General features: G+C 46.2%; 1 protein-coding gene and 1 long non-coding RNA gene across 7 annotated transcripts in view; one reads left to right on the top strand and one right to left on the bottom strand.

Annotated features, from left to right (window-relative positions):
• Nucleotides 1–26,718, bottom strand: part of atp2b1a (ATPase plasma membrane Ca2+ transporting 1a) — a 41,248-nt gene extending 14,530 nt beyond the window's left edge. Inside the window, exons 1-12 of one of the 6 annotated variants that reach the window (XM_063217437.1) lie at nucleotides 26,584–26,709; nucleotides 19,454–20,050; nucleotides 11,321–11,518; nucleotides 10,416–10,673; nucleotides 9,957–10,082; nucleotides 7,957–8,121; nucleotides 6,635–6,673; nucleotides 3,859–4,011; nucleotides 3,225–3,439; nucleotides 2,465–2,707; nucleotides 935–1,176; nucleotides 283–520 (exon numbers count right to left, since the gene is read on the bottom strand). In XM_063217437.1, coding sequence (XP_063073507.1) covers nucleotides 283–520; nucleotides 935–1,176; nucleotides 2,465–2,707; nucleotides 3,225–3,439; nucleotides 3,859–4,011; nucleotides 6,635–6,673; nucleotides 7,957–8,121; nucleotides 9,957–10,082; nucleotides 10,416–10,673; nucleotides 11,321–11,518; nucleotides 19,454–19,652 — 2,076 coding nt within the window. In that variant the 5' untranslated portion in view covers nucleotides 19,653–20,050; nucleotides 26,584–26,709. Of the gene's footprint in view, nucleotides 1–282; nucleotides 521–934; nucleotides 1,177–2,464; nucleotides 2,708–3,224; nucleotides 3,440–3,858; nucleotides 4,012–6,634; nucleotides 6,674–7,956; nucleotides 8,122–9,956; nucleotides 10,083–10,415; nucleotides 10,674–11,320; nucleotides 11,519–19,453; nucleotides 20,051–26,036; nucleotides 26,261–26,288; nucleotides 26,390–26,583 lie in introns of those variants that run through there. The other 5 variants (XM_063217432.1, XM_063217434.1, XM_063217433.1 and 2 more) reach the window with 5 other exon arrangements.
• Nucleotides 26,471–27,109, top strand: LOC134464003 (uncharacterized). Its single transcript, XR_010037823.1, has 2 exons — nucleotides 26,471–26,535; nucleotides 27,006–27,109. It is a non-coding gene; the product is annotated as an uncharacterized LOC134464003 (long non-coding RNA).
• The last annotated feature ends 302 nt before the right edge of the window (nucleotides 27,110–27,411 follow it).

Here is a 27,411-nt window from a genome sequence, read left to right as displayed (position 1 = left end):
CGCTGCGCCATAGTGCCCATCCCCCGCATTTTTTTTTTTTTAAAGATATTTTTTGGGTCTTTTTGACTTTACTTATGACAGTATAGTGAAGATGGTGACAGGAAGCGAGTGGGGAGAGAGAGAGAGACTGGGAAGGACCGGCAAAGGACCCAGGCCAGGAATCGAACCCATGTCGGCCCCATAGGGGACTAGTGCCCTACCGTGGAGAGGATTTCTATGCGAGAGAGTGTGTGTGTGTGCGCGTTATTGTGAGATCAAATTATCTATGCATATTTTTTTTACCTCTGGTCTGACGGGGTCCTCGATGCCCACCACGCAGATACAGGTGAGGCTGGTGAGGATATCGTTCTCGTTGTCCCAGTCAGGCTCGCCATCTGAGACAGGGAAGTCTCGGTAGGCCAGGCAGATGGTGCGCAGGCCCTCCGAGGCCATTGGCTCGATCACGTTCTTCACCATGTTGTCGCGGTCCCTGGGCCGGAAGATGCGCTCTTCACCCGAAGCCGTCAGGATCTTGTAGCACCTGGCGGGGGAGGGGAGAGAAGAGGAGGAGGAGAATGCCAGGGGTAAGAGAGTGGGCGAGTGTGTGTGTGTGTGTGTTTTTCATTTCCCTCGAGGTAATACGGCAGAAAACCCTGCAGCAGTCTTGCTTGTTAGGGGAGTGCATTAGACCGGCACATTTCTGGAGGGGGGAAATTGCTGCTCTCACTGCAGTCCCTGCCAAGCCCGGAGGAGAGGGCTTTAGTGGAAAGCCTTGCTGCAACGGCAAAGCTCCACAGCATAAACAAAACAACCAGCAACCCAGTACACCTCCAGCTGATATTCAGTGTGAAATTGGCACTAGCAGACAGGTAAAGAAGCTCAGTGAAACATAAGGAAAATGTGAACGGAAAAAAATATAATAATGTGTGTGGCGTGTGTGCTGTGTGCTGCGTACTTCTTGAGGAGAATCTCGGAGGCGCCTTTGCTGAACATCCTGAAGCTGCCGTCAGCATTCTTCAGCACGGTGCTCATGGATTTTCTGACAGAGTTGAAGGTGTAGACTTTGTAGAGTTTCTCCTCTGGGATCTCGTTGCGTATTGCTTGGTAGTCCTTTTTCAGGTCCAGCACGAAGCCCAGCAAGGCACATTCCGTTTTGTTGCCCACCTGACGCGGAAGCCCACCTTCCTTCTCCGGCGACTGAGAACACGGAAGGGGACAGAAATGGAGACAGAGAGAAAGACAGAGCGAAAGAGAGGCAGAGAGAGAAAAAGACCGATACACAGAGAGGAAAAAAGATAGAGAGATACAGAGACAGAGAGATGACAGACAGGTAAAAGGACAGAGACACAAAGCCAGAGAATGGAGAAAGAGGGAGAACAATAGAAGGAGTGAATCACCTGGCTTGCTGTTCACTGTTAAGCTCTAAATACCACAGGACATTAATGCTCCATCAAAGTCTGAGAGCGAGTGAAGGCCTGAACTAATGCACTAGTTTCTTCTGCGGGAGGAAGATAAACACGGGCACCAGCAGCTCCAGACAGCACATTACAGCCAGGATGAATCGGGATCGATGGCATAGATTGAAAATTTCACTCCCACTCGAGCCCAAAAGATGTGGCAGATTAGGAGCATGCAACCCATGGAGTGGGTACACACACACACATGCGCATTCACCCACACACACACACCTGTTCAATACAAAAAATGACCAAGAACACGGCTGATGGAAAAACCTTTCACGCACAATGCAGCAAATTACTATTAGCGAAATACTGTGCGAATCACAATGTGCCAAATTACATAAACTACAAATGACTTAATCAGTGTCCTCGACTGGAAAACTGTGTATGAACTATTTTGTTTGGTCTCTAGTGCAAACAGCGCTGCTTTCTAAAAACAAAAGAGAAACCTCAGTAGACCAAGCTGAAGGTCTTAACGGCTTTTTTCAAAAAATGTTAAAGTGGTACACACAAACAAAGCAGAGGTACCCTAAGTTTTATGCTTAAGCATTTGGCATCACACGACAACTCCTAGACAAGCCAAACACAAAGGCCTGCAAATACATTAAAATGCTGAGCCTGAACCTTTAACAATTCCTGAAATAATAAAACCCCAATGACTATACTTAATATTCACACAGACATGCAGTACTCTCAATCCTGAAATCAGGACAAAGCCTGATGGCTCATTCTTTTGAAACTCGATTGTCGGAAACTCCTGCTTCCGCCTTGGAAAAGTGCAATAGAATGGGTACTCAAATCGGGGTTCCGAAACACAAACTGGGAGCACTTCGGTGTACTCAGTGTTCGTTTAACATTAGTGTTTTCAGACGTTTGTATTGTCCCCAGCTGTTGCAATAGAACGCATTTTACAACGGTTGTCGGGCGAACAACCTCGGGTCTACCGACAGCCAAGTTTCAAAAGAATGAGCCATTAATACCATCGACTTGCAGCCTTGTGCGGTGACTTACAGACCCCCACTCACCATGATGTTGGTGGTATAGGCAGAGTTGACACTGATGCCCACGACCAGCAGGTCCAGGGAGGCTCGTGGGACCTGGTCCTGCTCCGGGATCCTGCGGTGATGTTTGTCAGCTATGAAGCACTGTACCACAGTCATCCGGTTCATGGTCAGCGTGCCCGTCTTGTCCGAGCAGATGGCAGTGGCATTGCCCATGGTCTCGCAGGCGTCCAAGTGCCGCACCAGGTTGTTGTCCTTCATCATTTTCTGGAATACACGCACACAAAAATGATTTTATGCCTTTTATTTTAAACAGGGCGGTGAGGACAGTGACAGGAAAGAATGGGGAGAGAGACAGCGGAGGATTGGGAAACAACCTCAGGCTAGAATTGAACCCCAGTGTAACAGTACGGTGCCTTAGCCACTTGAGCCACAGCCAAGGCCTTACAAAGAGCATTTAAGTGCTCAAACATGCACTCTGAAACTTCTTCAAACCGAAAACCAATGCCAATTAAAGCACTACCGTTGAGGCCCGCCACCCCATTGGCGGCGGTGCGGGGAGTAAAAGCTGATTACCGACGCCAGCACAAGCCAGTCAGCTCTTTATTGGATAAGTCGGAAGGGGCGCGCTAAAGGAGGATCAGCAAGTGTAGCTTTAAGGCACTTTGGCGGGGGATTGGTCATGGACACCAGGGCGCCTGGGCTAAGCTGCTCAAGTGGCGGGGAGTGAGTAACGGCACACGTCAAGAGGTGATGAGGACGGAGCGGGGTGCTGCTTGCTTACTTTAACAGAGTAAGCCAGGGAGATGGTCACGGCCAGGGGAAGGCCTTCGGGTACAGCCACCACCAACACAGTCACGCCAATGATGAAGAACTTGACAAAGAACTGGATGTAGATGGGCGTGCACTCCTTGGTCCAGGGTATATCTTGCACCACGAAGGTATCGATGGCGAAGAGGAGTACCAGGATGATGACAGTGATGGCTGACATGAACAGGCCTGGAGAAATAGGAGAAAAGCAAACGCAGAAGAACAGAACAGACATTGCTTATCACATCAGTAAAGAAGGAAATAAAGGAAAAGTAGTCCATAAAAAAAAAGGTGCGTTACATTACATTACAGTGAAGTAGCATCAAAAATACAAAAACATTTTTTCCCCCCATAATGTTTGGGATGCTGCCGTGTCTGGGCCCTATACTAAGAAGCTGGTTCAGGAGTAAACCAGGTTAAGAGGTAGATCATCTAATAGAAGACTTAGTATACCCCTCTGGTGTGGTCACTTCTATAGATTACAGTGGATAATAACTGCTATTGCACATCCAGAGCAGTAGTGTTACAAAGTTAAAAACCATTTCATAATACACAAGGCCTGTGCATATTGACCAGTGCCTTCCTTAGACCAAAAACTCTCATCTTACCAGCTTTGCCGATCTGGACAGCTAGCTTCGTCAGCTTCCCCTGGAGAACGGACTTCTCCTTCTTTGGCAAATTGGCTTTTTTCTTCTCTGCATCGGCTCCTTCGTCGGTGTTGAGCGGCTGCATTTCCACGGCGGCACCATCCTGGGCTTTGGCTGAAAACAGACAGGGTGTCGAAATGAGGGCCATTAGTCACAGCAATAACAAGGACACACACACTCACCCACCCATCCATCCATCCATCCATCCATCCATCCATACACACACACACACACACACACACACACACACACACACACACACACACACACACACACACACACACATACACCCCTCATGTCTTCTCACCATCTCCTGTCTGTTCAAAGAAAAAAAAAAACCTCAACTACTCAGAGTAAACTGTGAGGCAGAAGCCTTTTGATGGTGCATATCTGACATTTGTTTTGACATATTGGATAAGTGTTATTGTGTGACGAAAGTCGGTCGTCTTTTAATTTTTATGACATTTAAAGTCAACACTTGCTAGACCCACATGCTGCTGTGACAAGTTTTTGGGAAGTCTTTCGCTATGGGCACTGGGAGGGCTTTGACCAACGAGGACCCAACCACGGGGCAAACCTTTTTGAGCCCCGATGCCCTCCCTTTCTCCCTAACAAACTGAAAGGAACAGGGACCCATTTTCTCCAGGACTCAGGGAATGTTAAACCAATTAAGTGTATTTCACCGAGCGAAAAATGTAATTAAGTGAGGTGGAAATTTAATTACTCCGGTCTACACTCTGCTGTCAGTTCGGGGCTGTGGCTTTCTACACTGGCAAGGCAGACACCATTTAAATTCCTCCACAGCCATGTCCGTCTCCCTTCCAACTCCACACAGTCTGTCCACACACACACACACACACACACACACACACACACACACACACACACACACACACACACACACACACACACACACACACACACACACACACACACACACATACAACACCAAGTAACCTTGGAGACACAAAGCTCTCTTTGCTGAGGCCAAAGGGCTGATGCCCACACCATAACTCAATGTGGAAAAATCATTACTGCCAGCCAGCCTTCCACAACACAAACACAGACAACCCAATATAGCCAAAATCCCCCCACCCCCCATATGCATCACACACACTCATCCATAAGAACCTTGTCATACTCAAAAGCAGTAGCAAAATCAGCAGCTGGATTAAGCTACAGTGTCTAAATAAGAGTGCTTAAAGATTTTGTGCTCGGCGTCAAAAACACAACATCATCTTGAATACTCAATGCGCCTCCCACACTGCTTCCACTTTCTCAAGTATTTCAAAGACATGGCCACATCTTAAAACAGAAGTAACACCATGAAGACATAGATAAAACTTGATGCCACAGAGGATTAAAATCCTACAGTGCAAGTATGGTACCCCTGCTTCAGAAGGAACCTGTGTAGGCCAACCTGACGTTTGCCAATGAACATCCAACTGGCTTACGATACGTATGACTTTAGTCAGGTTAAACCATATCAAGCTGTTTGGCATTAGCACAACTCGATGCGTTTTGTGGAAGAGAAATGCAGCCTATGATCCCAAGAACACCAAGGATATTGTGCAGAAACAAGGTTATCAACTTAAAGAAATGTCTGACCTCTGTACTAGAAAGCTAGGGCTTTGCCAGCAAGTACTTTGTCTTCTTTGGCTAGAGGAGTCAAATACTTATTTTCCTCAATGAAATACAAATGAATTAAAATATATTTTCTGGATTTTCTTTTTGATATTCTCGCTCTCCGTGTCAGAATACAGCTACCATGAAAATCATAGACTGATGTCTTAATGCGGGCAAACCAACCAAATCAGCAAGGGATCAAATGCTTTTTATTCTCACTACAGCAATTAATAATAATACTTGCATGTATGCAATGCATGTCGTAGAGTGGCTTAGAAAAATCACTTTTAAAAAAAAAAGACGAAAGTGTGTGAACCATTGTCTTTAAATACTATTTTCTACCATTACAAATCACACAACAACCAACCGCATTGATCATTGCAAACAGGATAAACAAATGTTTAAATCAATATGTCCTGTCGTGCCATGTGAACTCAGGTCGTTCTCCCAGTTACCTCCCAAGGTCACATATTTGGCTTTCCTCTTTTTTGTATGAACAGAACCGAAGTTCCAAGGAGCAGGCGCACATTTCATAGAAACTGAAAGGTTCACATTTTATTGATACCAAAGCTGGCGGAGAACTTGGTGTGGGCACTCTTTTGCATACACCAGTTATAAACCCAGCCCCTGGGAAGGCAGCTGCTCTTTTCCCCCTCAGGTCGGGATGCTGTAAGAGCTTTAATCTGCTGGGCGCTAATCGCCATAACTGGATTCCGCAGCACCTGCCTCTTTCTGCACGGCACGGCATGGGGAGGGGATCACGCGTCGCTAAAGACACACTAGCACATGCATGAACGATGCAAACCATCCAAGCAGGGGCGAGTGAGCGCGAACACACATATGCAGTCCATACACAGTCAATCACATACACTCATAAAATCAAGTGCATGCATGCCTCTGTCCATGCTAGCCCTCTTGTCGTCTTGGCGTTGTGCGCACAGTACGCAGCCTGTTACAGCCTAGTGCTCTTTCTCTGGCCAGCTTTAATGAAGATCCAATAGCGCTAAAGGGGTTAAAGAGGCAGCTTTCAGTGGAGCCTGCAGCACCTACAAGGGGCCAGCGGGGCTAATCAAGAGCTCGTTAAGACATCGTGTCAACAGGGACCACTCACCTTTCTTTCGGTTCTCAACCGAGCCATCCTGCTTTTTGTCTGAAGACGAGAGAGGGAGAGAGAGGGAGAGGGAGGGAGAGAGAAGGAGAAAGGTAGGAGAGGATGAAGTACACACACACAGAGTCCACTCAGTGACGTCGCCAACAAGAGGACGTTATTATGCAAGAGAACCGACGGGTCGCGAGCATCTAAACATATTTCCCATTATGTAAATGCTCCCTTTGATTTAACAGAGTGAGAGACGATCCCCGGAATTTTTATGAGCATGCAAACAGACGACTGCGTGGGCTTTTTTTTTTGGTCAGCGGCCATCCAACATGCAAATGTACTACAACGCAGTAGCGCAGCGAACACACAGACACGCATGCCGAAAGAAGAGAGAGTCATATCTTCTACTAGCGGATATTCAAATGCTGCTGTTCCTGCTGCCACTGCTTAATGAGTGAGGAATCTGACTTGCTGATAATAAGTATATCTGCTGGTAATAATTTGACCTCCTGCCACAAACTACTGCTGAACCCAATCAAGGTTCCTTACAGCACTGATTAGCTAATGAAGCAAGTCAGAAATCACTGTGTAACTCACGACTAAAATTCATCTGGCAAACATGTTGTGGGCAGCAGGAGCATTGCAAATGAAAATGGAGCAGAGCATCCAGAGAAGGAGAATTAGAGATTGAATGAGAAACACCGGGCAGGCACAAGACAAGAGCAGTAAGGGAGAGAAACGGCCTATGTAAATGCATCACATCCAAAGAGAGTGGCTTGAGAGAGAACTGCTGCGAATGCCATGGATTTGCGATGAAGGGGGGCTACACACAATCTTACTAATTTTATTGTAATTTCCTATTGACAAAAAAAAACCATCAGCTTTGCTACAGATTTGCTCAATAACTTTGCACTGTCTGCTCAACTGAACACTGTTCACTTCTGTTTGGTTGAAAAGAACGCCGTTACAGTAGTAGAAACTGAAACTAACAAAACTCCAATGAACGGCTCATTTCCTTTGCACCTTACTTGCACTGCTTGTAACCGTGTGTGTGTGTGTGTGTGTGTGTGTGTGTGTGTGTGTGTGTGTGTGTGTGTGTGTGTGTGTGTGTGTGTGTGTGTGTGTGTGCGTGCACGCTTTTCTGCCACTGCCTCACATGTACTCCTTCCTGCCTGGCTCCACCTGCCACTCAGGCCTTTTGCACCTACAGAACAAATGTCACGAGAAATCGCCATTTGAAGCCTTCCCATTCAAGAGGACGCAAGCGAAGCGGCCGGTTAGTAGCAGCAGCAGCGGCAGCAAGGGGAATTTTAAAAACAGTGTGTGGCACCTACTTTTCTTGTCCTTCTTCTTCTCCTTCTCCTCCTTCTTCTTGCGATCTTCCTCGTCTTCGTCGTCATCCTCGTTGGCGCCCAGCAGAGTGAAGATTATTCCAGTTTGGGAGTTGACTCCCACGGCAGTGACCACCATTTTCCCAGAGCCCTCCATGACGTGGGTTCCTGTGCAGAGAGAATTTGTGGTGGTGCAAAAATTAGACAAAAAGTGAGCAGATTCTCATGTACAGACCTCACCCTCAGTAATGCCATTCCTTGTATCCATTCAAATGTGCCACCTTCACTCACACATGCACACAGCTCTAATGCCAAATTGCCAAAGCTCAAGTAGACCTACAATAATGGTTTGCCTTGCCTTTACCTCATCAGGGACATCACGAATAAAGAAGGAGACTGAGTGCAGTGCAGTGCCGAAGGCAGCCTTGCAAATAAACGTGGGGCTTTAATCAGCATATCGTTTTCTTAAGGAGAGATATGAGAACGCTAACTTGAGTGGACGGCTAATCACAGGGAAACAAACACACTCAGCATTCGAGTGCAACACTAAAAAAGGGAGGAGGGGGAGACGGAGAGAAAGGGAGTGAGTGAGAGTGAAAGAGAGTGAGAGAGAGATACAGAAATGAGAGAAAGAGGCTACTGGAGCTGTGAGTATAGAGGGCCAGTAGTTCATCACAGAACAAGCTGCCTCATCAGCACCAATACACCACAATGAATAAGGGAGCTCGAGGAGGAGGGAGAGAGAGAGAGTGACTGTCCAAAACAAGTGGGGAGAGCTGGGGCTTTTTAAAATAACGCTTCCATAGGAGCAGTCAGACTGTGCTGTGCTATGCTCCCTTGGAGAAGAGCCCACACTGGCTGAGAGCGGCAGAAGCAAACAAGGCACGGCACACAGACTCACAGTGGGATTGGGGGAGGGAGGGAGAGAGAGAGAGAGAGAGAAAGAGAGAAAGAGAGAAAGAGAGAGAGAGAGAGAGAGAGAGAGAGAGAGAGAGAGAGAGAGAGAGAGAGAGAGAGAGAGAGAGAGAGAGAGAGAGATTGCAGAGACAGACACAGTAGAGCCGTTTCAGCACAGGATCAACTGGTTTCATAAAACGGGATTAGTGACCGACAGGCTGCTGCCACAGTGGCAGTGGCGAAAGCAAACAGGAACAGTAACCCCCCCAGCTACTCCTCTACTACAGCCCCTCCACTCCCCTTTCAGCACATACCCCTCATCCCTGTGTCTGCAGTGAAGATATCGCTACTGCAGCAGCAGCCATGTTGCCTCTTACTGCAGCTGGGGTCGCCGGCGACCCTACTCACTTGCTGAAAATGCTTAACTACTTCATAACAACATTGCTATGACATTACAGAGAGCCATAGTGCTGCTTTAAGGGGTTGAAAAGGGCTCAGGTCTTACTCCTAATATATGCGTACACCAGAAACGACCAGAGTGACCAAAGCGATGAAAGTCATCATTTCTCTATGGAGGGCCGGCAAATTTTTACTGGATTCTCCCCACATCTCTGAAAATCCCACCATCCTGAATGGTTTAGCTGCATGGTGAATCCAAAGGTCCTCCAGACCCTCGTGTGAGCTCACAACGCTGAGCTGAAGTACAGTCAGGCTAGGCGAACTTGGCAAACAAAGCGAATTTAGCAGGGGTGAAGCGAACTGGCAGAACATAGCGAATTTAGCAAGGGTGAAGCAAAATGGTCAGAAAGAGCAAATTTCAGAAGTTAGGTCAGTTAATATTATGTAATGAGCTAGAACACAGATTGGTGAAACCAATTGGAATGTCACATCTTTGAATGTCCCAGACAGACAAGCCAGAGCTATTCTGTGATTAGCCAAATGGCGGTCCAGAGCAAATACAGCGAATCTTCAACAACATCGGCTACTTGGTCACGTCAGTCGTTTCTGATTTACAAGTACAGATAGCAAGCTTTCCAACAAGGGTACTGCTAAATTTTCGGAGTTGTTGGAGGGGGGTAGTGGGAGGAGAGACTTTTGAAGCGTACCTGACAGCAGCATGGGGTCTTTGTCTTGCGTCTTCTTCACATGGTCGGACTCGCCAGTCAGCGAGCTCTCGTCAATCTTCAGGTCGTTCCCTTGGATGAGGACACCGTCAGCGGGGAGGAGGTCACCTGGAGGAATAAAATGAAGCCAAAATGTGGACGGTTAAAATGTGACCACCATGTGTACGAGCCTCATTGATGAGCCTAAAAATCTCACCAGACACAGTTCCCTGGATCGATGAGAACACTGTGCTTCCCATACATATACACCATTCAGTGGCGCAGCACCACAGAATAAAACCACAAATTGGTCTACAGTCACACATGTCAATGAGGATACAAACATAGGTACACTGGCCCAATGGGTTTCTGCCCACAGTACTTCACAACACTAATGCACATGCCGGTCATGGAAGGCAACAAGTTAGAGTGGAAGCGTTTAGGGCCCCGCTTAGCGCTTACCATATTTGATTTGTGCTATATCCCCGACCACTATGTCGGCCACCGGGATCTGGATGACCTGCCCGCCCCGCACCACGGTGAACTTCTGCTCTTGTTCGATGCGGCTCTGGAGACCCCGGAACTGCTTCTCTTTGCTCCAGTCATTGAAGGCCGTCACCAGCACGACGCAGACCACCGACAGCAGGATGGCAGCGCCCTCGATCCAGCCCGCCTCCGCCTCGCCCTCGTCCTCCACGCCGCCCGCTGCCCTCCCACAGTCTACACAGAGGAAAATATGAAAAGCCATTGAATGAATGATTTATTTCTCTTCACACCATCATTTAGACTTTCAGTTACAGGTCATGAAAAAGGTTTATTAGTGTGGAGAGAAAGTGTCCCTATAAGAAGCTAAATACAAGCTTATAAGCTGGGGCCCATTCAGTCATTGGCATCCTCCTTTTATATAGGTTTTAGTTTTTAACCATTACTAACCCTAATAAAAGTTGTATTGGCATTATTATTCAAACAAGCCTCCAGGGCCACACACATAATTTAGAATTTTTCTTTTTTACATTTTTTTGCCATATTTTTCACATTGTGTTGCATTGGCATTATTATTCAGCCTCCAGAGAAATACAATGATTTGGAATTAAAATATAAAGACAGATTTTTAGCTATTGATACATTTATAGACTACTATCACTACTACACAACACACATTAACACCACTATGTATAACATGCATTTATATTGCATTCATGTCATTAAATTAAAAAATAATAATCATGAAACCAAGTTTCATCAGTGATTCTACACACTGAAGTGACTAACGTCAGAGGCATTTGCATGAGCGCACACACTGATTTAAACAACAGAAGGAACAGGCCAGAAAATGAAGACAGCCATGGAGAGACCAATTTACTCACCTACATTTTCAGCCTCTGGGGGACGGTAAAAAGAAAGGCCTAATGAAACTATGGCTGCCACTTCTAAGATGATCAACGTCACATCTTGTAATGCTTCCCAAACTAACTGAAGAAATGTTTTTGCTTTCTTTGGAGGTATATAGTTCTGTCCAAACTCTGCATGTCTTTTTTCGATGTCTGCAGGCTGCCCACTTAAACCTGTAGGGGGGGGGGGGGGTGGGGGGTGGGGGGGGGGGGGGGGGGGGAGGAGGAGGAGGAGAACAAACAAAAACAAGATCAGGTCAAGAGGTCAAAAAAATGTGGATCAAACAGAGGAGTGTAGCGAAAAGAAATAAACAACATTCCAGCCCAACCCCTTTGATCTCAAAAGGACATACTGTACGTGTGAAGGTGACCCGTCACTGTAGAGTGGAAAATGTATGTGTTAACTAAACTCATGTGGGAGATATGGCTGAGGTGTGAACTCAATCTTATCATGTCATTTGAACTGGGTAGAAAAGTACAACAGCAGCAGACGAGGTCACTGGAACAAAACCATAAACCATTTCCACAACAATGTACCAATCAACTGCAGGCAGCACATGTGTCTGTGGCTTGGTAACGCATGCTTGTTTCATGCCTGACTGATCTGATGCAATAGGTGAAGGTGGCGTCCATGCCATTGTCTTTTAGAAAATTTCGCTCTGTCCGTAATTTTTAAAAAGTAATGTAGGAAAAAAGAAAAAGAAAGGAGTCGCACCCAAGAGCTGAATGCAATTCGGGAAAAAAACTATAGAAAAAACAAAAAGGTAATAAAAGTCAGACAGAGGGATGCAATTGTGGAACTCCAGGGCTAGGCAATCATTAGCATTCCCTATAGATAGACATACCGGTATATCTATAAACATGGTCTGATATTAATATACTGTGTGGGTTTCTTTTTAGTATTTTACTGGTAACTATAAAAACCCAAGCTCCTATAGCAAGCCAAATTTTCCCACAGGGTACAGTAACTGTCTCAAACAATTAAATAAACACAACTTCCAAATACTATTTCAACTGAAATTGTCTCTGCATTTGCAATACAACAAATTCAGACAGCAGCAAATAAACAGGGAATGAATTGTAGAGAGGCAGAGGTGGAAGTGGAGCATCATGCTTCCGAGACTGGCCTTTCGCTTTACACGGGAACCGGTGGGGGATATAGTGTGCTCTGTGCTGTCGAGCGAGAGCAGGCCTAAAAAGATCCCCCAAAAAGGTCACGGGAGTGTTATGCAAAAGAAAGCTTCCCAAAAACAACAGTGGCTGCACCAGAATCAGCAGTTCTGGCCAGGACCCACGGCTCACTGAGCAGCCCCAGCCCGGGGGGACAATGCACATCCTTCCTCTCTGTCACCGACTGGCCAACGAATGCAGCTGAGTGGGGGCCACTGGAAACAATATGGCTTTCTTCTGCTGTGTGGCCAGGTGAATTATCAACACACAAGACAGAGGAGCGCCATGTCGGCGGAGAGAACAGGTGGGAGAAAGGGGGCATTGTCTGCCTCTGCCGCTAACACACACACAGTCACACGGACACGGACACACACAAACACGTTTTTATTCATGCCTGCGATGACAGCACGCAGCGATACACTGCACAACGGCTTCATTCAAATGACTGGTGTCTCCATTCAAAAGAGTAGACTGCACTGTTACTACGCATAATTCCCCACAGAAAAGGAACAAACAGGCCACAGAGAAACAAGGCCCTAAATAAAGACCGTGAAAAAAAGCGAGAGAGGCTGGATGGAAAATAAAGCTAACCCACAAGCAACTGGCTGCAACCATTGCTCAGTCAGTGCCAAATCTAGCTCTTTGAGAAATGGGCAATGAACAAAAAAAGTTAATAAGGAGGTAATGATTTAAAATGTTTAATTCAATTCCAAATAACCCCCCCAGTTTGGTTATCAAAACAGGTTATTGAAGGCTATCCGCTGTTCCACCAGATAGCCGTGAAGGCATCCTACTACTGTATTATAAACTCATGAAGCATGGGGGATACAGCAGTTTGACCTCTGGTTCAAAGGTCCATTGTTGAGCTGGCTGGCAGTAACTGCCTGTGCTATGTGGAAAAAAAAAATCTACTGAAGCTTGGTCAGCAGTAGCCACTGGTCTCTTGCCAACACAGACACATAGACCCCAGCACACACGCACGCACACAGTCAAACCCACCCACTCGCACACGCACACCCACCCACCCACAGGCACGCACAGTGATGCCTCAGCACAACACGTTTACTGACATCACATCCACTCAGCAGCAGCAGCCACAGCACTAGCAACAGGCGGCAGCAACAGGGAGGGACACAGGGCATTGTGCCATCCAGCTGTCAAAAGGCAGGGACCAGACCGGGCCTCGGGGTTAGCCCAAATGAGGCAGCCCCATAGGGGGGTGCAGCTTGCTACCGCACTGTCTGCTGAGTTGAGCCTACCCAACCCAACCCCGCAGTGGCTAGCCAAATCAGACCACTCCAAATCCCATTCACTCTGACACACACTGCCATATCCCCTCACCCCGTGCTCTCGCACTCGTGTTAAACGGTGACTTGCAAACAAATTAATGGTGGGCGGGGGGCATGACTCCCGATTTTGATAGTAGAGAGAGAGAGAGAGAGAGAGAGAGAGAGAGAGAGAGAGAGAGAGAGAGAGAGAGAGAGAGAGAGAGAGAGAGAGACATAACATTTGATTAGCATTAATCCAGACAGACTCGCTGGTCAGCTGATAAGTGCTGAGTGGCAGCTTCCTCCGTGCGTCGCCTGCACTGTTTGTTCTCCAGGTTAACAGCAGCAATGCTCTGATTTTTTTTCTCCTTTTTGTCCTCACCCTCCCTCAGTCTCTGTCCGCCTGTCTGTCCACCCTTCAACAGAGCAAAGCTGATCTCTTTCAGTGCTTGGTCAGTTACCATGTGTTAGTGGTCACTGTACATTACCCCCCTCCGCTCCCACCATCACCCCGTCTGCCTCCCTCTCCCGTACTCCTGCTCACCATCAAAGTGCTGAGTGTAGTGCGTGCGAAAGCAAGTCAGTCTGTATGTCTGTATGTCTGTCTGTATGTATGCGCGTGTGTGTGTGTGTGTGTGTGTGTGTGTGTGTGTGTGTGTGTGTGTGCCTTGCTTGGGCTTGTTAAATACATGTGAGCGTGCGTATGAAAACACATAAAAGCATGACAGCGAGAGAGTGCGCATGTGGGGGTGTTTGCTTATAGTCTGGTACAAGCGTATTGTGAACATGATGGATTAGGGGGCTCCATGCGCTCTCTCTCTGTGTGTGTGTGTGTGTGTGTGTGTGTGTGTGTGTGTGTGTGTGTGTGTGTGTGTGAGAGGATGAGGTGCTGATGAGTCAGGGCTGACGGTCTCTATCAGAGGGCTGCTTCCTGTCGTACCACACGAGCCCCGCCGCACGCGGCACGCGTTGTGTTTGCTTTCACTCTCACCACATCCAATGAAAACATGTTGACAGCTAATAGCCATTTAATTTCTCTCACACACACATACACACATTCGTCCAGCACCCAAACAGTTCACCCCCCTCACCCCCCACCCCTTTCCACAGCACACCGCTAAACCCAACCAGCCTCACTCACTACTATTGATCCGCTTCATCCTGACTGAACACCTGAAAGTGCTGGGAATCCAATAAAAACAGACGAAGGCCAATGGAGGGGAGAAGCAGAGTGGGATGTTGGGGGATGTTTCCTGCATCTCTTTGCTTTAGATCTGAACGTCTCAAACTAGTCCCTCCCAGGTATCTGACTGCACTATCCTCAGGACACGCAGAGCCCCTTCTGTTGGTGGTGCTAAGCTGCACTAGGTCGTCTGGGGGCAAACAGACGCCTACACACAAAGAAGGTTGAGAGGGGGGGCACTGCAGTGGCCAGGATGCCATAATGAAGCGTAGGTGTGCAGAGAGCAAGCCAGCAAGAGAGAGGGAGGGAGAGCGAGAGAGCGAGAGAGAGAGAGCGCGAGCGAGCGAGCGAGATATTCTGCAGCACCTGGCCCTACTTATCTGAATATCATCGATTTTCAAATCTCGTACAGAGATGTTGGACTGACCAAGAAGATAACGAATATCGTCTCCCAAACGGCCTGATTAACCCGCCTCCCCTGGTTTGCGCTGGTCGATGAGTCTTTGCCAAAGTTTAAACCAAACATTTTCTTAGTCCCAATAGAGCGTATCCGCTTAAACAACGTCACTGCCTTGAACACGTCTCTACCCCAGGCCATTGGAGCTGCTCGAAGTTGATTGCTTCCCGACAAAGTGGGTGAAGTTCCCGATTTCCCCGGAGCTCAGGAACGATATTTGTATTGCCCCTGGCCTGACTAGAAGCAACACTGACTGGTATTGCGTCACTAGGAGGGTGCAGCCTGGCCATGGCCCTAGTACCCCCCATGTCTCCTCAACCTGTGCTTTCCCCTGTGGACTACAGGAGGGATTAGGAAACAACAGGTACACACTGTCCTCATCCTTGTGCATTGAGAGACAGACAGTAAAAATAAGAACAAGGCAGAGGTAGCGGGAGAGGCAGACAGTAAAAAGGCGGTGCCATTATAACACTGACCTTAATGCTTCCATAATCTCGGTGAACGGGGGCTGGGTGGGTGCAAGACCACAAGTGGAATATGTAGAAGTTCCACCATTGCCACCACCCGCCCCAAGTGCTGCTGCTAATTCTTTGCACTAGAAGTGATTGAAAAGATTAGGGAAGGGATTTACTTTAGAACAAAGAAATGGGCCTACTTACTAATTAGAAATCCCCTTTCAGTTCTCAAAGCTGCCGGTAATCTTGAATGACTGCTTAATTTCCGACGCCAAAGCTGAATGAGCTGATTAAAACTATAAAACATGTCATAATAGCGGAGGCTACGGGCCAGCAAGCCATTGTAACGAGCTAAAGGAACCCGTGAGGACTCCATTACCACCTTATCGCCAGTCTGCACCCCGAGATGACAGCCCAAGAGTGACTCAGCGGGAGTCTCATTCGCACATCATGGAACCAACAAGCACAAGGACACAAAGCCTCGCCACCACCGAACAGCCCACCAGCCATGATCCACTCTTATGATAGATACCCTTCAGTCTTTCTGTGTGTGTGTGTGTGTGTGTGTGTGAGAGTGTGTGTGTGTGAGTGTGAGTGTGAGTGTGAGTGTGAGTGTGAGTGTGAGTGTGAGTGTGAGTGTGAGCGTGAGCGTGAGCGTGAGCGTGAGCGTGAGCGTGAGCGTGAGCGTGAGCGTGAGCGTGAGTGTGAGAGAGAGAGAGAGAGAGAGAGAGAGAGAGAGTGAGAGAGAGAGAGAGAGAGAGAATGTGTGTGTGTGGGCGTGTGCCCGAGTGACTAAGTGTGTGAGCGAGCATAAACGAGTGTGAGAGAGGGGCGTACAACTAGTGTGGGGTGCTGAAACAGGTGACTGTGACTCAAATTTAAAACGAATATTGCCAGGTCTCTTCTTCGCACTCTCACTTTTGCTGAGATTGTACATGTGTGGCAAGTGGTGAGAGAGGAAGTCTCACACCAGCAGACAATGAAGACGTGTAAGGGCAGGACAGGACAGGAATCAACGTCAGAACGCAGGAGAGAAGCGGGTTCCATGCCTGAGGTATGAGCAACAGTCAGCCCCCCTTCTACTTCTACTCTTACTGTGCTGTACCGTGAAGCAGCGTGTAAACTAAAGCTCACAGTGCACACGGTTTGCATAGCACTGGTGCATACAAACAGATGCCCAACAATAACCTGTGTTTTGCCTAGACGGATGAATAAAGCCTTTGCATATCATTAGAGGGAGAAAGAAGGTAATCCCAAAAACAATGTGCATGACACTACGTCCACGAGCAGAGTGCTGTTGCCATTAACCCAAGACTGCTTTTTAATGAAATGCAGAAAGGGGGAAAAAAAAACAAAAAAAAAGAATAATAGCTATAGCCTGATCTGTCTGTTCGCATTCTACGCAGCAGGGGGTAGAGAGCAGGAGAGAGGGGGGGAGAGAGAGAGAGAGAGAGAGAGAGAGGGTACAAGAATGCACAAGAGAGGGAGCACAGCCGAACAGAACTGCTGTGGACATGGGCCCGTTTTAATCTGGGATCAAACTGAAAATCCCCTTCCCCCAACGAGTTCAATCAAGGTCACGCTGGCGATTACGCATGGATGTCTATGAGGAGGCAATAAAGGGGCCAGGAGGCGAGCCTCTCCTCTCCTCGCCACTCCACTCCACCCACAGGATCCACTGCTGCCTGCGAGGGCTGGGAGTAGGAAGTCACTGACGCGGCACTTTCTCCCCTCTTCCCTTACCTCTTCAACAACTACTACCCCTGCTCTCTTCCTTCCCTTCTCGCCTTTGGCAGCACTGCTGAACTGAAGCACTGCAGCCAGTGGGGAAAAGGCCCCCCTCTACCCCTTCCCATCCAGGCTATACACACACTCACACCCATAGCCATCATTTCAGGGACCGCCGCAGTTACATGCATGGAGTATTCCAATTAAAAAAACGAAATGTTGTCCATATTCGGTTTAAACAAGTCCGATTCTAGTTCTCTTGGGGGGGAAAAAACGGAACGATAAGCAGTCTAAAACATTGTATTATTGCATCAAAGAGACAATTTGCTCAAAAAGCTGCCCTGTGTATCATCAGCTTCAAATTGTTACATGCATACATCTAGTGTGCAGATTGGGCCAATCTGCACACTAGATGTATGCATGTAACAATTTGAAGCTGATGATACACAGGGCATGGGAGGTGGACAAACAAAACAAATCATAGGCACACTGTTGAGTGGCAGGTCAGCATTAGGGATGGCGAAAATTGAAAAAACTCTTAACCGGTTACTGAGACTCATTAACCGGTGGTTAACTGGTAATCTTAAATTTTAAAACGTTTGCGTGCCTGATATACACAGCACTGATTTTTTTCATTTTTATTTTTCACATAAGCCTTTTTTTTTGCCCCGCAGACAGGACCTGCCATGTCCAGCCACTGTTGCCAGATGGAAAATGCTGAATTATCGTACTAAAATCTCAAAATTAACGTTTTTTGGGAGGAAATTATTATTATAATTATTAATATTATTACAACCGGTTAACCGATGGCAGAACATTTTAACCGGTTAAAGTTGATATGGTCGATTATCGGTTAACCGGTTACCGGTTAACATCCCTAGTCAGCATCACAAGGCCTACCTAAAAACAAAATAAGTTTGGATCTGGCTGGTTGTCAGCCAAGGTCATGGGTCACTTAAAGTCAAATTTCTGACCCCTGGACCCCCGCATTACCAGGTGGGTGGTTATCTGTACAGTCTGTGTCAGTGTCAGGTGTTGAGGTATGGCCAATGAGTGGACAAAGGTATCATTTGACAGACATTTTCAGAAAGGAGAAGGGGTTCCCTGTGTAAGATAAACAACATTGTATTAGTCTGCCAGAACAATGCAAGGCAAGTGGTTTTAAGATTTAATAGAGATAACTACATGCTGTAGCTTAATAATTAGCCTACAACAACGCAAATGCTTCCCTGTCCAGAATAGGTGCGCAACTCTGATGATATTGCTGGCCTTTTCTAATATAAAGCGGAGCTGCACATAGACACACAGTTTGCTGCATGTGTGCGTGTGTGTGTTGCCTGATGTCGACTGCCATGTGATGCAAACTCAGTGACAGACAGGGAGAAGTCGAGAGATAACGAGTTCCTGAATGAAGAAAAACTGTGCCGTGTCTTATATGAAGAACCATCCAAACAGCATCACTATTTTCTGGATTCCAAAAACTCTTGGGTCGCATTAAAAAAACAAGGTCGGTTGGTAACCAGAACCATTTTTTTAAGCCCTGGGGGGGGGGGGACCACATCACACACAAAACACTAAGCTTGGGGTGTCTAATGAAAGTAATGTGTGGAAGGCCAGGCAGCAGAGCCACTCAGAATCGTAACCTCAGCTATAGATTGATCCAAGATCATAGCACTGACAAAGACCCAAGCAACCAACGTATGCATCCTACTGATCTTGCAATCCTACCATAAGTGCAAAATGTCAATGAGCCCTTCTACTTGTACATCTAACATTACAGCATGTCCAGACAAATATGGTCATATCAAAAGGTCAGTAGGCAACATAAAAGGACATAGGAATATGTACCATCTATGGGCGATGTTTTCAGTCTTGAGCAGAGTGTGCCAACGTCTCCGTAGGTTTCCTGGATTTTGGTAAGTCCTTCTGTCCCCCGCAGTTCCATGAGCGTTCGAAGCTCTTTGAGCGAGCAGCCAAAGTCCCCACCATCGTGGTTGGCGTGCCCGCGGGCCCCATGCTTCAACCCGGTGTACGAGTTGTTCGCCATCAGTTCTCTCTACAGCTGACCGGCCGTCCCGCCTCAAAGCACGTGTGGTTGGTGGAAAACGTTGTTGCGCCCTCGTCGCCTTCTTCCTCTCCCGTTTGGAACAGGGCAAAAGCACCAGGTAAGGAGGCAAGGGATGGGTCCGGAGAGGGGGGAGGATGGGGCTGAAGGGGTGGGAAAAAGGGTGGGGAGTTTTAAATCCTCAGTGAGGGGAATTTAGTAGATCCCATAAACGTCTGCAAGGTCCCCGTTCAGAGGAGGAAGGGGAGGAGGAGGAGGCCGTGGAGCAGGCGCCAAGATGTGGGCACTTCAGAAGCCATTTCCCTTGGAGCGCCGCATGCCTACTTGCTCACGTCTGTCCAGCAGCGCGTCGCTGTCCTGAGAACACAGCCCTCAGAGACCTGCAACACACAGAAAACAAGAAAAGGGGAGATTAGAGAGTTACAACCTCACTACAAGAAATTGCTTAGATTACTGCAGTGCTGCCTGCAAGATCATCTGAACGAAAGAAAAGTAGGTGATGGGAGTCGTTTCACTCTGGCCAAAATCCTTTGTAGTAGGCATCCGAGAAGACTATAATATATCCTGGGTTTCCTGAATTAGTCAATCTCTGGCTTTAAATGCCCTGGCTAGCTGTCAAAAATGTTGTCATCGTCTGGCTGTCAATCCAATTGTGTGTGCCATATTATGCCTCAACTGGATTTCTGCTAAATATTTTACTCCTACAAACAAACTAGAAAGTCTCATTTCATAACAAGTCCAGTGAGGAGAATAACAAATCAAGCAATTTCTTGAATCATATGGTTAAGGACTGCACATCACCAACCCCTACAGTATATTTACCATTACCACCGGTCGAACAAGCACCTTCTTTTATGTTCTCAAAAACAAACAAAATGAGCTCGAACTCATCTCTACTCCTTAAAATAGCATGGCAGGAACCCCCAGGTCACTGGCCTATCAATGTGACATGCTACCCCCTTACTAGCGTTTGTGAGTGGTGGTGGGGGGCAAAAGGAGTGTGGGAGGAGGGGGGGGGGCTAGGCTTATTTGAGGAGTAGCGTGGGAACCACTCTGCCATCTTGACTCATGTGCATGTGAGGCATGCCCTGAGAGGAGCTACACAGCCAGCATGGCACTGTGGAGGTCTACATGCCCTCCCCTAAGCTAGCCCGGGCAGCTACCATAGGAAATGCTGACTTGCTTACAGTAAGTGAGCTGAGAAAATATGGTCAGTCAGTTTGAACTGATTATAGAGCTGCAGTAGAGAGGGAACAGACAAACATTTCCCCTCACTAATGGTCATTCAAGTTAAGCTTTAGCCCCAGAAAATGACTTTTAAAGTGGATCAAGAATGAGCCAATAATACAACTTCATGAAACAGCTAGGAAGATTCTACTTCCTTGCAATGTTACTGAGGAAGGCAGGAGCAATATTAGTTGTGACACGGTCTGAGGAAATAAGCATGTACAGAGTAGACCCAGCTGACAAAGAGTGAGTGCAAGCTGTCAGGAGACCAGCTATGAACAGGTGGAGAGAGGATAGCCTTCCATTCCATAGCCAGTGCTAAAAGCACATGTCGTTTAAGGCAATTTCATCAATAATGTAATGAGTGTCCCTTTGCAATGATTAGCACCACACACAAATTGTTTCAAATAATCTTAACCAAGCACAGAACAGTGACTCAAGAACAAACACTTCTTACCGCCTGCTGCTATGTGAACTTCTCATAGCTGCCTTAGAGTTCATCCTATTTAACATGCACAAAGACAACTGACGCAACATTTCTGCAGACCCTTGAGAATGCCATCCTTTGTACAAGAGATGTCAAGGATTCCACATGTGTGATTGAGTAAATTGGCAAAGAGGACCAGACAACCCATCTTTCAAGAAAGGGGGATTAGGCTTACATTGTGAAAATAAAATGGCTATACATAACCCTGTACTGGTAATTTCACTGCACAAACCACACCAGTCATGGTTGGTCACTAAATCACATACTTTAAATACCCCTCAGTCCTCAAGACAAGTTTTCAAGAACTGTAATGCGTGCCATGGAAGTGCTGTTACTGAAAGCCAGGTGAGATTTTGGGGTACAGTAACAGTTAAGAAAAAAAATGAATGAAAGAGACAACTGTTTAGTGGACTGTCAGTGTCAGGGTGTGTGCGTGTGGTGAGGGAGTGACAACATAATGGCTCCCTCCAGGACTGACCCAATGCAGACAGGACACAGTCCCTCTGCCGGGAATGTTAACACGACACCACCAGCTGGGTAGTCCGTTTTACTCACAGCCTGAATGCCTGTGCCTATGCTAAATAAGACGCGACTACAGGAGAGGTGAAAAGCAGGAGAGCTAAGCCAAAAATACACAAATACAGCAAACAATTCCCTTTCTCTTGAGACTTTAACGGTTAAGCTCCAGTCGATGAACAGGTATTCTCTGTATTTCAAAACATTACTGTTCATCTCGGCTAAACGACTACTTCAAAGTTCCTTCATTCACAGAGATGTCCTTGACTTAGAGTGGAACTTTTTCTATAGCCCTTTACAAACCTTTCAATTGTGACTCAGTCTAAGGCATTGGTTTGAAATATGGGGCACAATTGAAATTGAAAACCTTGCAAAATGCATTTCATATTTCATAAAATGTCTACATTTTAATTAATTTACACACACGTGGATCATTGCTTTCAGCGTATGTTTGGGGTAAAGCACTGGTGTTTAGGTGGCTAGAGGACAGAGAGGGGCCTCTGCTGACTACATTAGCTGTCCACACGTCCCACAGCCCACCCCCCACTAACAAATACACCTTCCCCAATCCCCATGCACAGCAGCCGCAATGCCAAGATGAGGGAAGTGCCAACATTTGCTGCGCAGTGACAGTTTCGGGTTGCAGTGCAGGTCACATGTCACAACAGTGGAAAATCATTGTGATTGGATCTCTGGACTTACAGCTGGCATGGTCTGCTTGACTAGCGACAGGAGGTGACTTAACCCTTTCCATGCAGGATCAACTGAGACCAAGTCTAGTATACAGAGAGGTTGCAGCATTTCGTATGCCTCTGGTATAGGCTACCAAGAGACTAAAATATCATCAGCTTTCTGCTGGTAAATGAGTCTCAATAGTGTCTATATCAAATTACTTGAATAACAAGCTGAAAACTCTCAAAAGAAATGTTTCATGGCCACAGACTCAAAATTCTGCACTTGTCAAGTTTGACATCGAACCTAAAAATTATTATTATTATTCTAAACCCCACACCTTTACTGTATGTGCCAATGCCGTTGTGGGGAGTCAAGGACAGCAATTCCAGGGATCCCTCAACTCAGGAGCTGCCAGGGGTTGGTATATTTTTAGCGGCCCCCAGACTAACCCCCCACCCCCACTCTGTGCACACACTTCTAGCGCCACCCCAGCCCCACACCCATCGCTAGGGACGAATTGGGTCAGGACATGTAATTGTGAAGGATACAAAGCAACACACCGTTCAGGGATCTCAGGTCCTCGCTTCACACCGGTGGTCGGCACTTCCACACACAACCCAGTATGCAAACGCTCTTCACCACATACACACACCCACACCCACACATCACACCTCTCGTCTCTCTAGAGTACTTCAATCCAGGACGAGAGCTTAAAATGGGAAAATGGCTTTTATTCTGTCACTTTGCTACATAGATACTAGTTCAGAAAAACCAGAACAAGCAAAAATAACCTCTTGACGTCAAAGGAGTTACTGATGAAGAGAGCCGATTGAATCAAAGGTAAAGGCAAAAGATATGCTCCTGATGCCTTCTAAGCACTTTAAGTGCTATAATGTTGAGCCAACCATTCAAAGATTAATCTTAATATTTTAGGAAACAAAAGGATGAGGACCTTGTGCTATGGGTAGTTGGTATGGCAAGACTTGTGAACCCTTAGCTCATTTTGTGTGGCCAGCATTATGACCCATCACCTCTGCTGCATTACAATTCATTATTCATTGCAAACCGATATTGGGATCACCAAAAAGCAACTTCATGTGTAACAAAAGGTAAGCAAGAAAGTCAAATATACTGTATGTAGCGCCAGATAGCCCCCACAAATCAGTTACAATTGATGATATTTTCCACACTATGACAGCTTGATCTGTGTTGTGATTAATTTATCCTATGCTCAACAGAAAACCATAGCTTCAAAGAAACAAACAGAAACATCGTTATTGATAGCAGCAACAATGACAGACTGATTGCGACATTCAGTAGGCATATCAATTGCCAGTAGCCAGCTCTATCAACATTGAAGACAAATGAACACATGAAAACAAAGGCTTGTCACCTACAGTAAACTGCTGGGATGCTTGAAAAGTACAGTACTTAATAGAATGGAAAACCATGTTCAGCTCTGAGTGGTGGACAATGTAGGGTTGAATGTCATGTCAGATTAATGTAACAAAGGCTTGTGTTGCCACTTACATAAACAACTAGACACACAGAGGCTGAATTACAAAGATAACACATGCCTTTGAGGAACGGGGCTTCCATAGCACAGTAGCATTCAACAACTGAATGCAAGTAAGACAGAAAAGCAACTGTATATTACCAGGTCAAGTTTATGTTTCACAATGTATACTCAGTCAGTACAGTAGCAAGTTTATTCACAAGGGGGAAATCCTTCCACATGTTTGTGCCTCCAAATTCACACAGTTAAAGTCATGTGCAGAATTAACACTCCTCAGAACCTCAACTGACACAGTCAAAGGTTACTTGATTTCATTGGTTAAGTAAATCATTAAACCCATGTCTGAATTTACACAAATATTGCATGTTCTCTTGGAAACCTCACAGCAGAGGTGCATGCAACCACTCAATACACACCAATGCGATGGTATGGGTAGCATAATGACAGGTGGGAGACAGGTTGGCCAACATTGAAACAACACAAAAACAACTACGGTAACATATGCTTGCTGTAACGACTGTCAACCTTAGGCAAGAACGCAGTACACACTACTCTCCGCAAAGGCTCCATGCATTCAGTGTAGAACCTTTGCATTTAAAAACACATCTACAGGGGATTTTTTTTAATGCAATGGTTCTTGTTATTGCAAAATCTAAAGTATGAGTTTATGCTGACGTTAAATGAAGAAAGTAGTTAAAGGGGTAAGGATGGAGTCGTTGAACACATCCAAAAAGGAGTATCCAGTAAGTAATTAAGGTGGACTCTCCATCATGTACTGGTTGTCGACTGCTCTGCATATGACTAGTGGACAAGTGACTGTCTCGCATTTCAGTTTAGAACTGTAACCAACCCATGCACTCATTAAATTAAAAGATAACCCTGCCATATAGCGTTAAGCATTTAGTCTGTGCCACTCACGCTTTCTAACGTCCACCAAATATAAACGTTGATTTGACAAACGGTGCTTATAGCAAGTATGTCGTTCTGACACTGGTCGTCTCTTGCTAGAGAAAATCCTGTAAAGTTGCATTGCTCGCCACGGTTCACACGACATCGATTACCGGTATACATTTCGACTATCTTGCTTTAGATTTCCATTCAGACACTTTAAAGACTGGCGATTTATCCTAATTTCCAAGCCGGTGAACCAGTAGCCCTGACATATGAGATAACGTTAACAGCCGGAGCAAAAGCAAAGCACCAGTCTTAATATAATACATTTAGGTCAATTTTAGCCATCGCTATGGTAGCTATATAGTTACGTTTACATTGACATTGGCAAGCCAATGTCGGTTTGACGTTACCCTAAAAGAGATAGGACTATACAGTAGCGTTCACCCATTATGTTAAAAGAAATCAACGACTGAAGACGGAATGAGTCAAAATTGGGGTACTTCAAGCCGTGTCATTATCTGACATGGCCATGTTTAAGTTAACGTGACGGCAAATGCATTGGGTTTAATGACAGGCATTATCTTAGAAAGACCCCAGACTGTCTTACACAACGCACAACGAAGCAAGCAGTTGAGACAGCCGCCTGTCTTTTGGTCAAAGTATAGTTCGAACACATTAACTTCTAATGCAGACAGTCACTCATGCTGATTGTTAGTTACACCAGCTATGTAACATAGCCATTCAAAAACAAAAAACAGATTTCACCTGTGGTGATGTCATCAATTAAAGTCAGATATACATCGTATTTGTTCCATGTAAAGCTAATCATTTTAGGGCTATACAAGTAAAATCACATTGAAAATACGCCTGGTCGAGGTCTACGCTGTTCAGTATCGCTAACAGACCCGAGTCAAAAAATAACGTTACCGTGGTTGCCTAGCGTTGCTAGCGTTTGTCCTTTTTTAAATTTCCTCAGTAGCGCTATTTTGGTTGTCCCTCATTTAAACCCGACTTAAAATAACGTCGAGAGCGACAAGACTTCAATACTTACGTTTAGTTAATGTTTTTTGTAACTAACTAGTTGATACGTCCTCCACAGACTTTCTTCTCCCCTCCATGAGCAACGTCAACCTCCACATTCAAATAACGAGGCTGTTCCAGAACTGAAATGCGTGCAGTGGAACACATTTTTAAAAAATATTCATAAGCCATCCAATAACTTTCCACAGTGCAGACAAGTCTATTGTACAGCGCGGCTGGTGGTAGTGAGTGAACATGAATCTGCAACATTAGATGGTTTTACCTTGATATGATAATCCATTCACTACAGCTGGATATGAAAGGAAGGCACACCTTCTTGCCTGCCCGTCTTCTTGGCTGCCAAAGAAATGCGAACTAGCGGCAATTAACTAACGTTAGCCAAGTTGGCTAACGATAACGTAGGGTTGTAGGCGTCCGATGAGGTGAAAACAAAATAATTAGATATCAGAATGAGAGAGTGGTTTGTGCAAGGCTGGCGTTAAGCACGAAGACCCGGAATGGGCTACATGGTAAGAGTACAAAATATTCAGGCAAAATTGTTGAGGAACAATACTCACTCCACTCTCGAATGGTGCCCTGAAACCCCCTCACTCTCGTTCTTCTCCCGAGTCCCTACCTCACTCGTTCTGCAAAGGCAGATTCCCTTCACCAATCTGCACAGAAATCCCGCCCCCTGTACAACGTCGCTACGCCATGTGATTCACGTTACGAGCCTGGCGTCCATCCCCATGACGTGAATCACATGTCCCAGAGGAGGTTGTGTAGTAGGCGGGACTATCTGCTATGATTGGTTGATAGAGAATGTCTGTCTACATTTTTGTTTGGTGATTGGCTACACTCGCATAATAATCATCTGTGCATGGGGATTCTCTTGCTCCGTCTCTGTGTAAATCCAGCAATGCTTATGATTTTGCAATCGCTTTGTGGCGATAATAGGAGCCATATTTTCGGTGATGATGCCTTGGTGCTTATTTTACAGATTAGCTGTTTGTTATCGCATCAACGTGCTCTACTGCTGATAAACCCCACCCACAGTCCGGAACAAGACTTCCCCGGCGGCTAATTAAACCTGACGTCACTCTTTCCATGACGTAGAGTTTTTATTCTCTCTCGCTCTCTCTATTCGGGTCTTCGGTCTCAGCTTCTCTGTTTGAAACCAAATGAAACAGAGAGAGATACCGAAAGATGGGATTGCAATTCAGTGCAATAGACATGTGCCCATGTCGTCACCCACGAGGAAAATAGGCTGTCAGCAGACACTGCTGTTTCTTGGTCTTGGCACATGCAGCAGCTTAGGAGTCCACCTCCACCCCCCCCCCCCCTTTATATTAGGTTAATGAAAAACATTTATTGTAATGAGTTGTTAATGTAGCAGATAGTTGAGC

Source organism: Engraulis encrasicolus, chromosome 15 (genome assembly GCF_034702125.1).
Source record: "Engraulis encrasicolus isolate BLACKSEA-1 chromosome 15, IST_EnEncr_1.0, whole genome shotgun sequence".
NCBI classification, from domain to species: Eukaryota; Metazoa; Chordata; class Actinopteri; order Clupeiformes; family Engraulidae; genus Engraulis; species Engraulis encrasicolus.
Note: the sequence above shows the minus strand (reverse complement) of the source record. Positions and strands in the feature narration are given on the sequence as shown.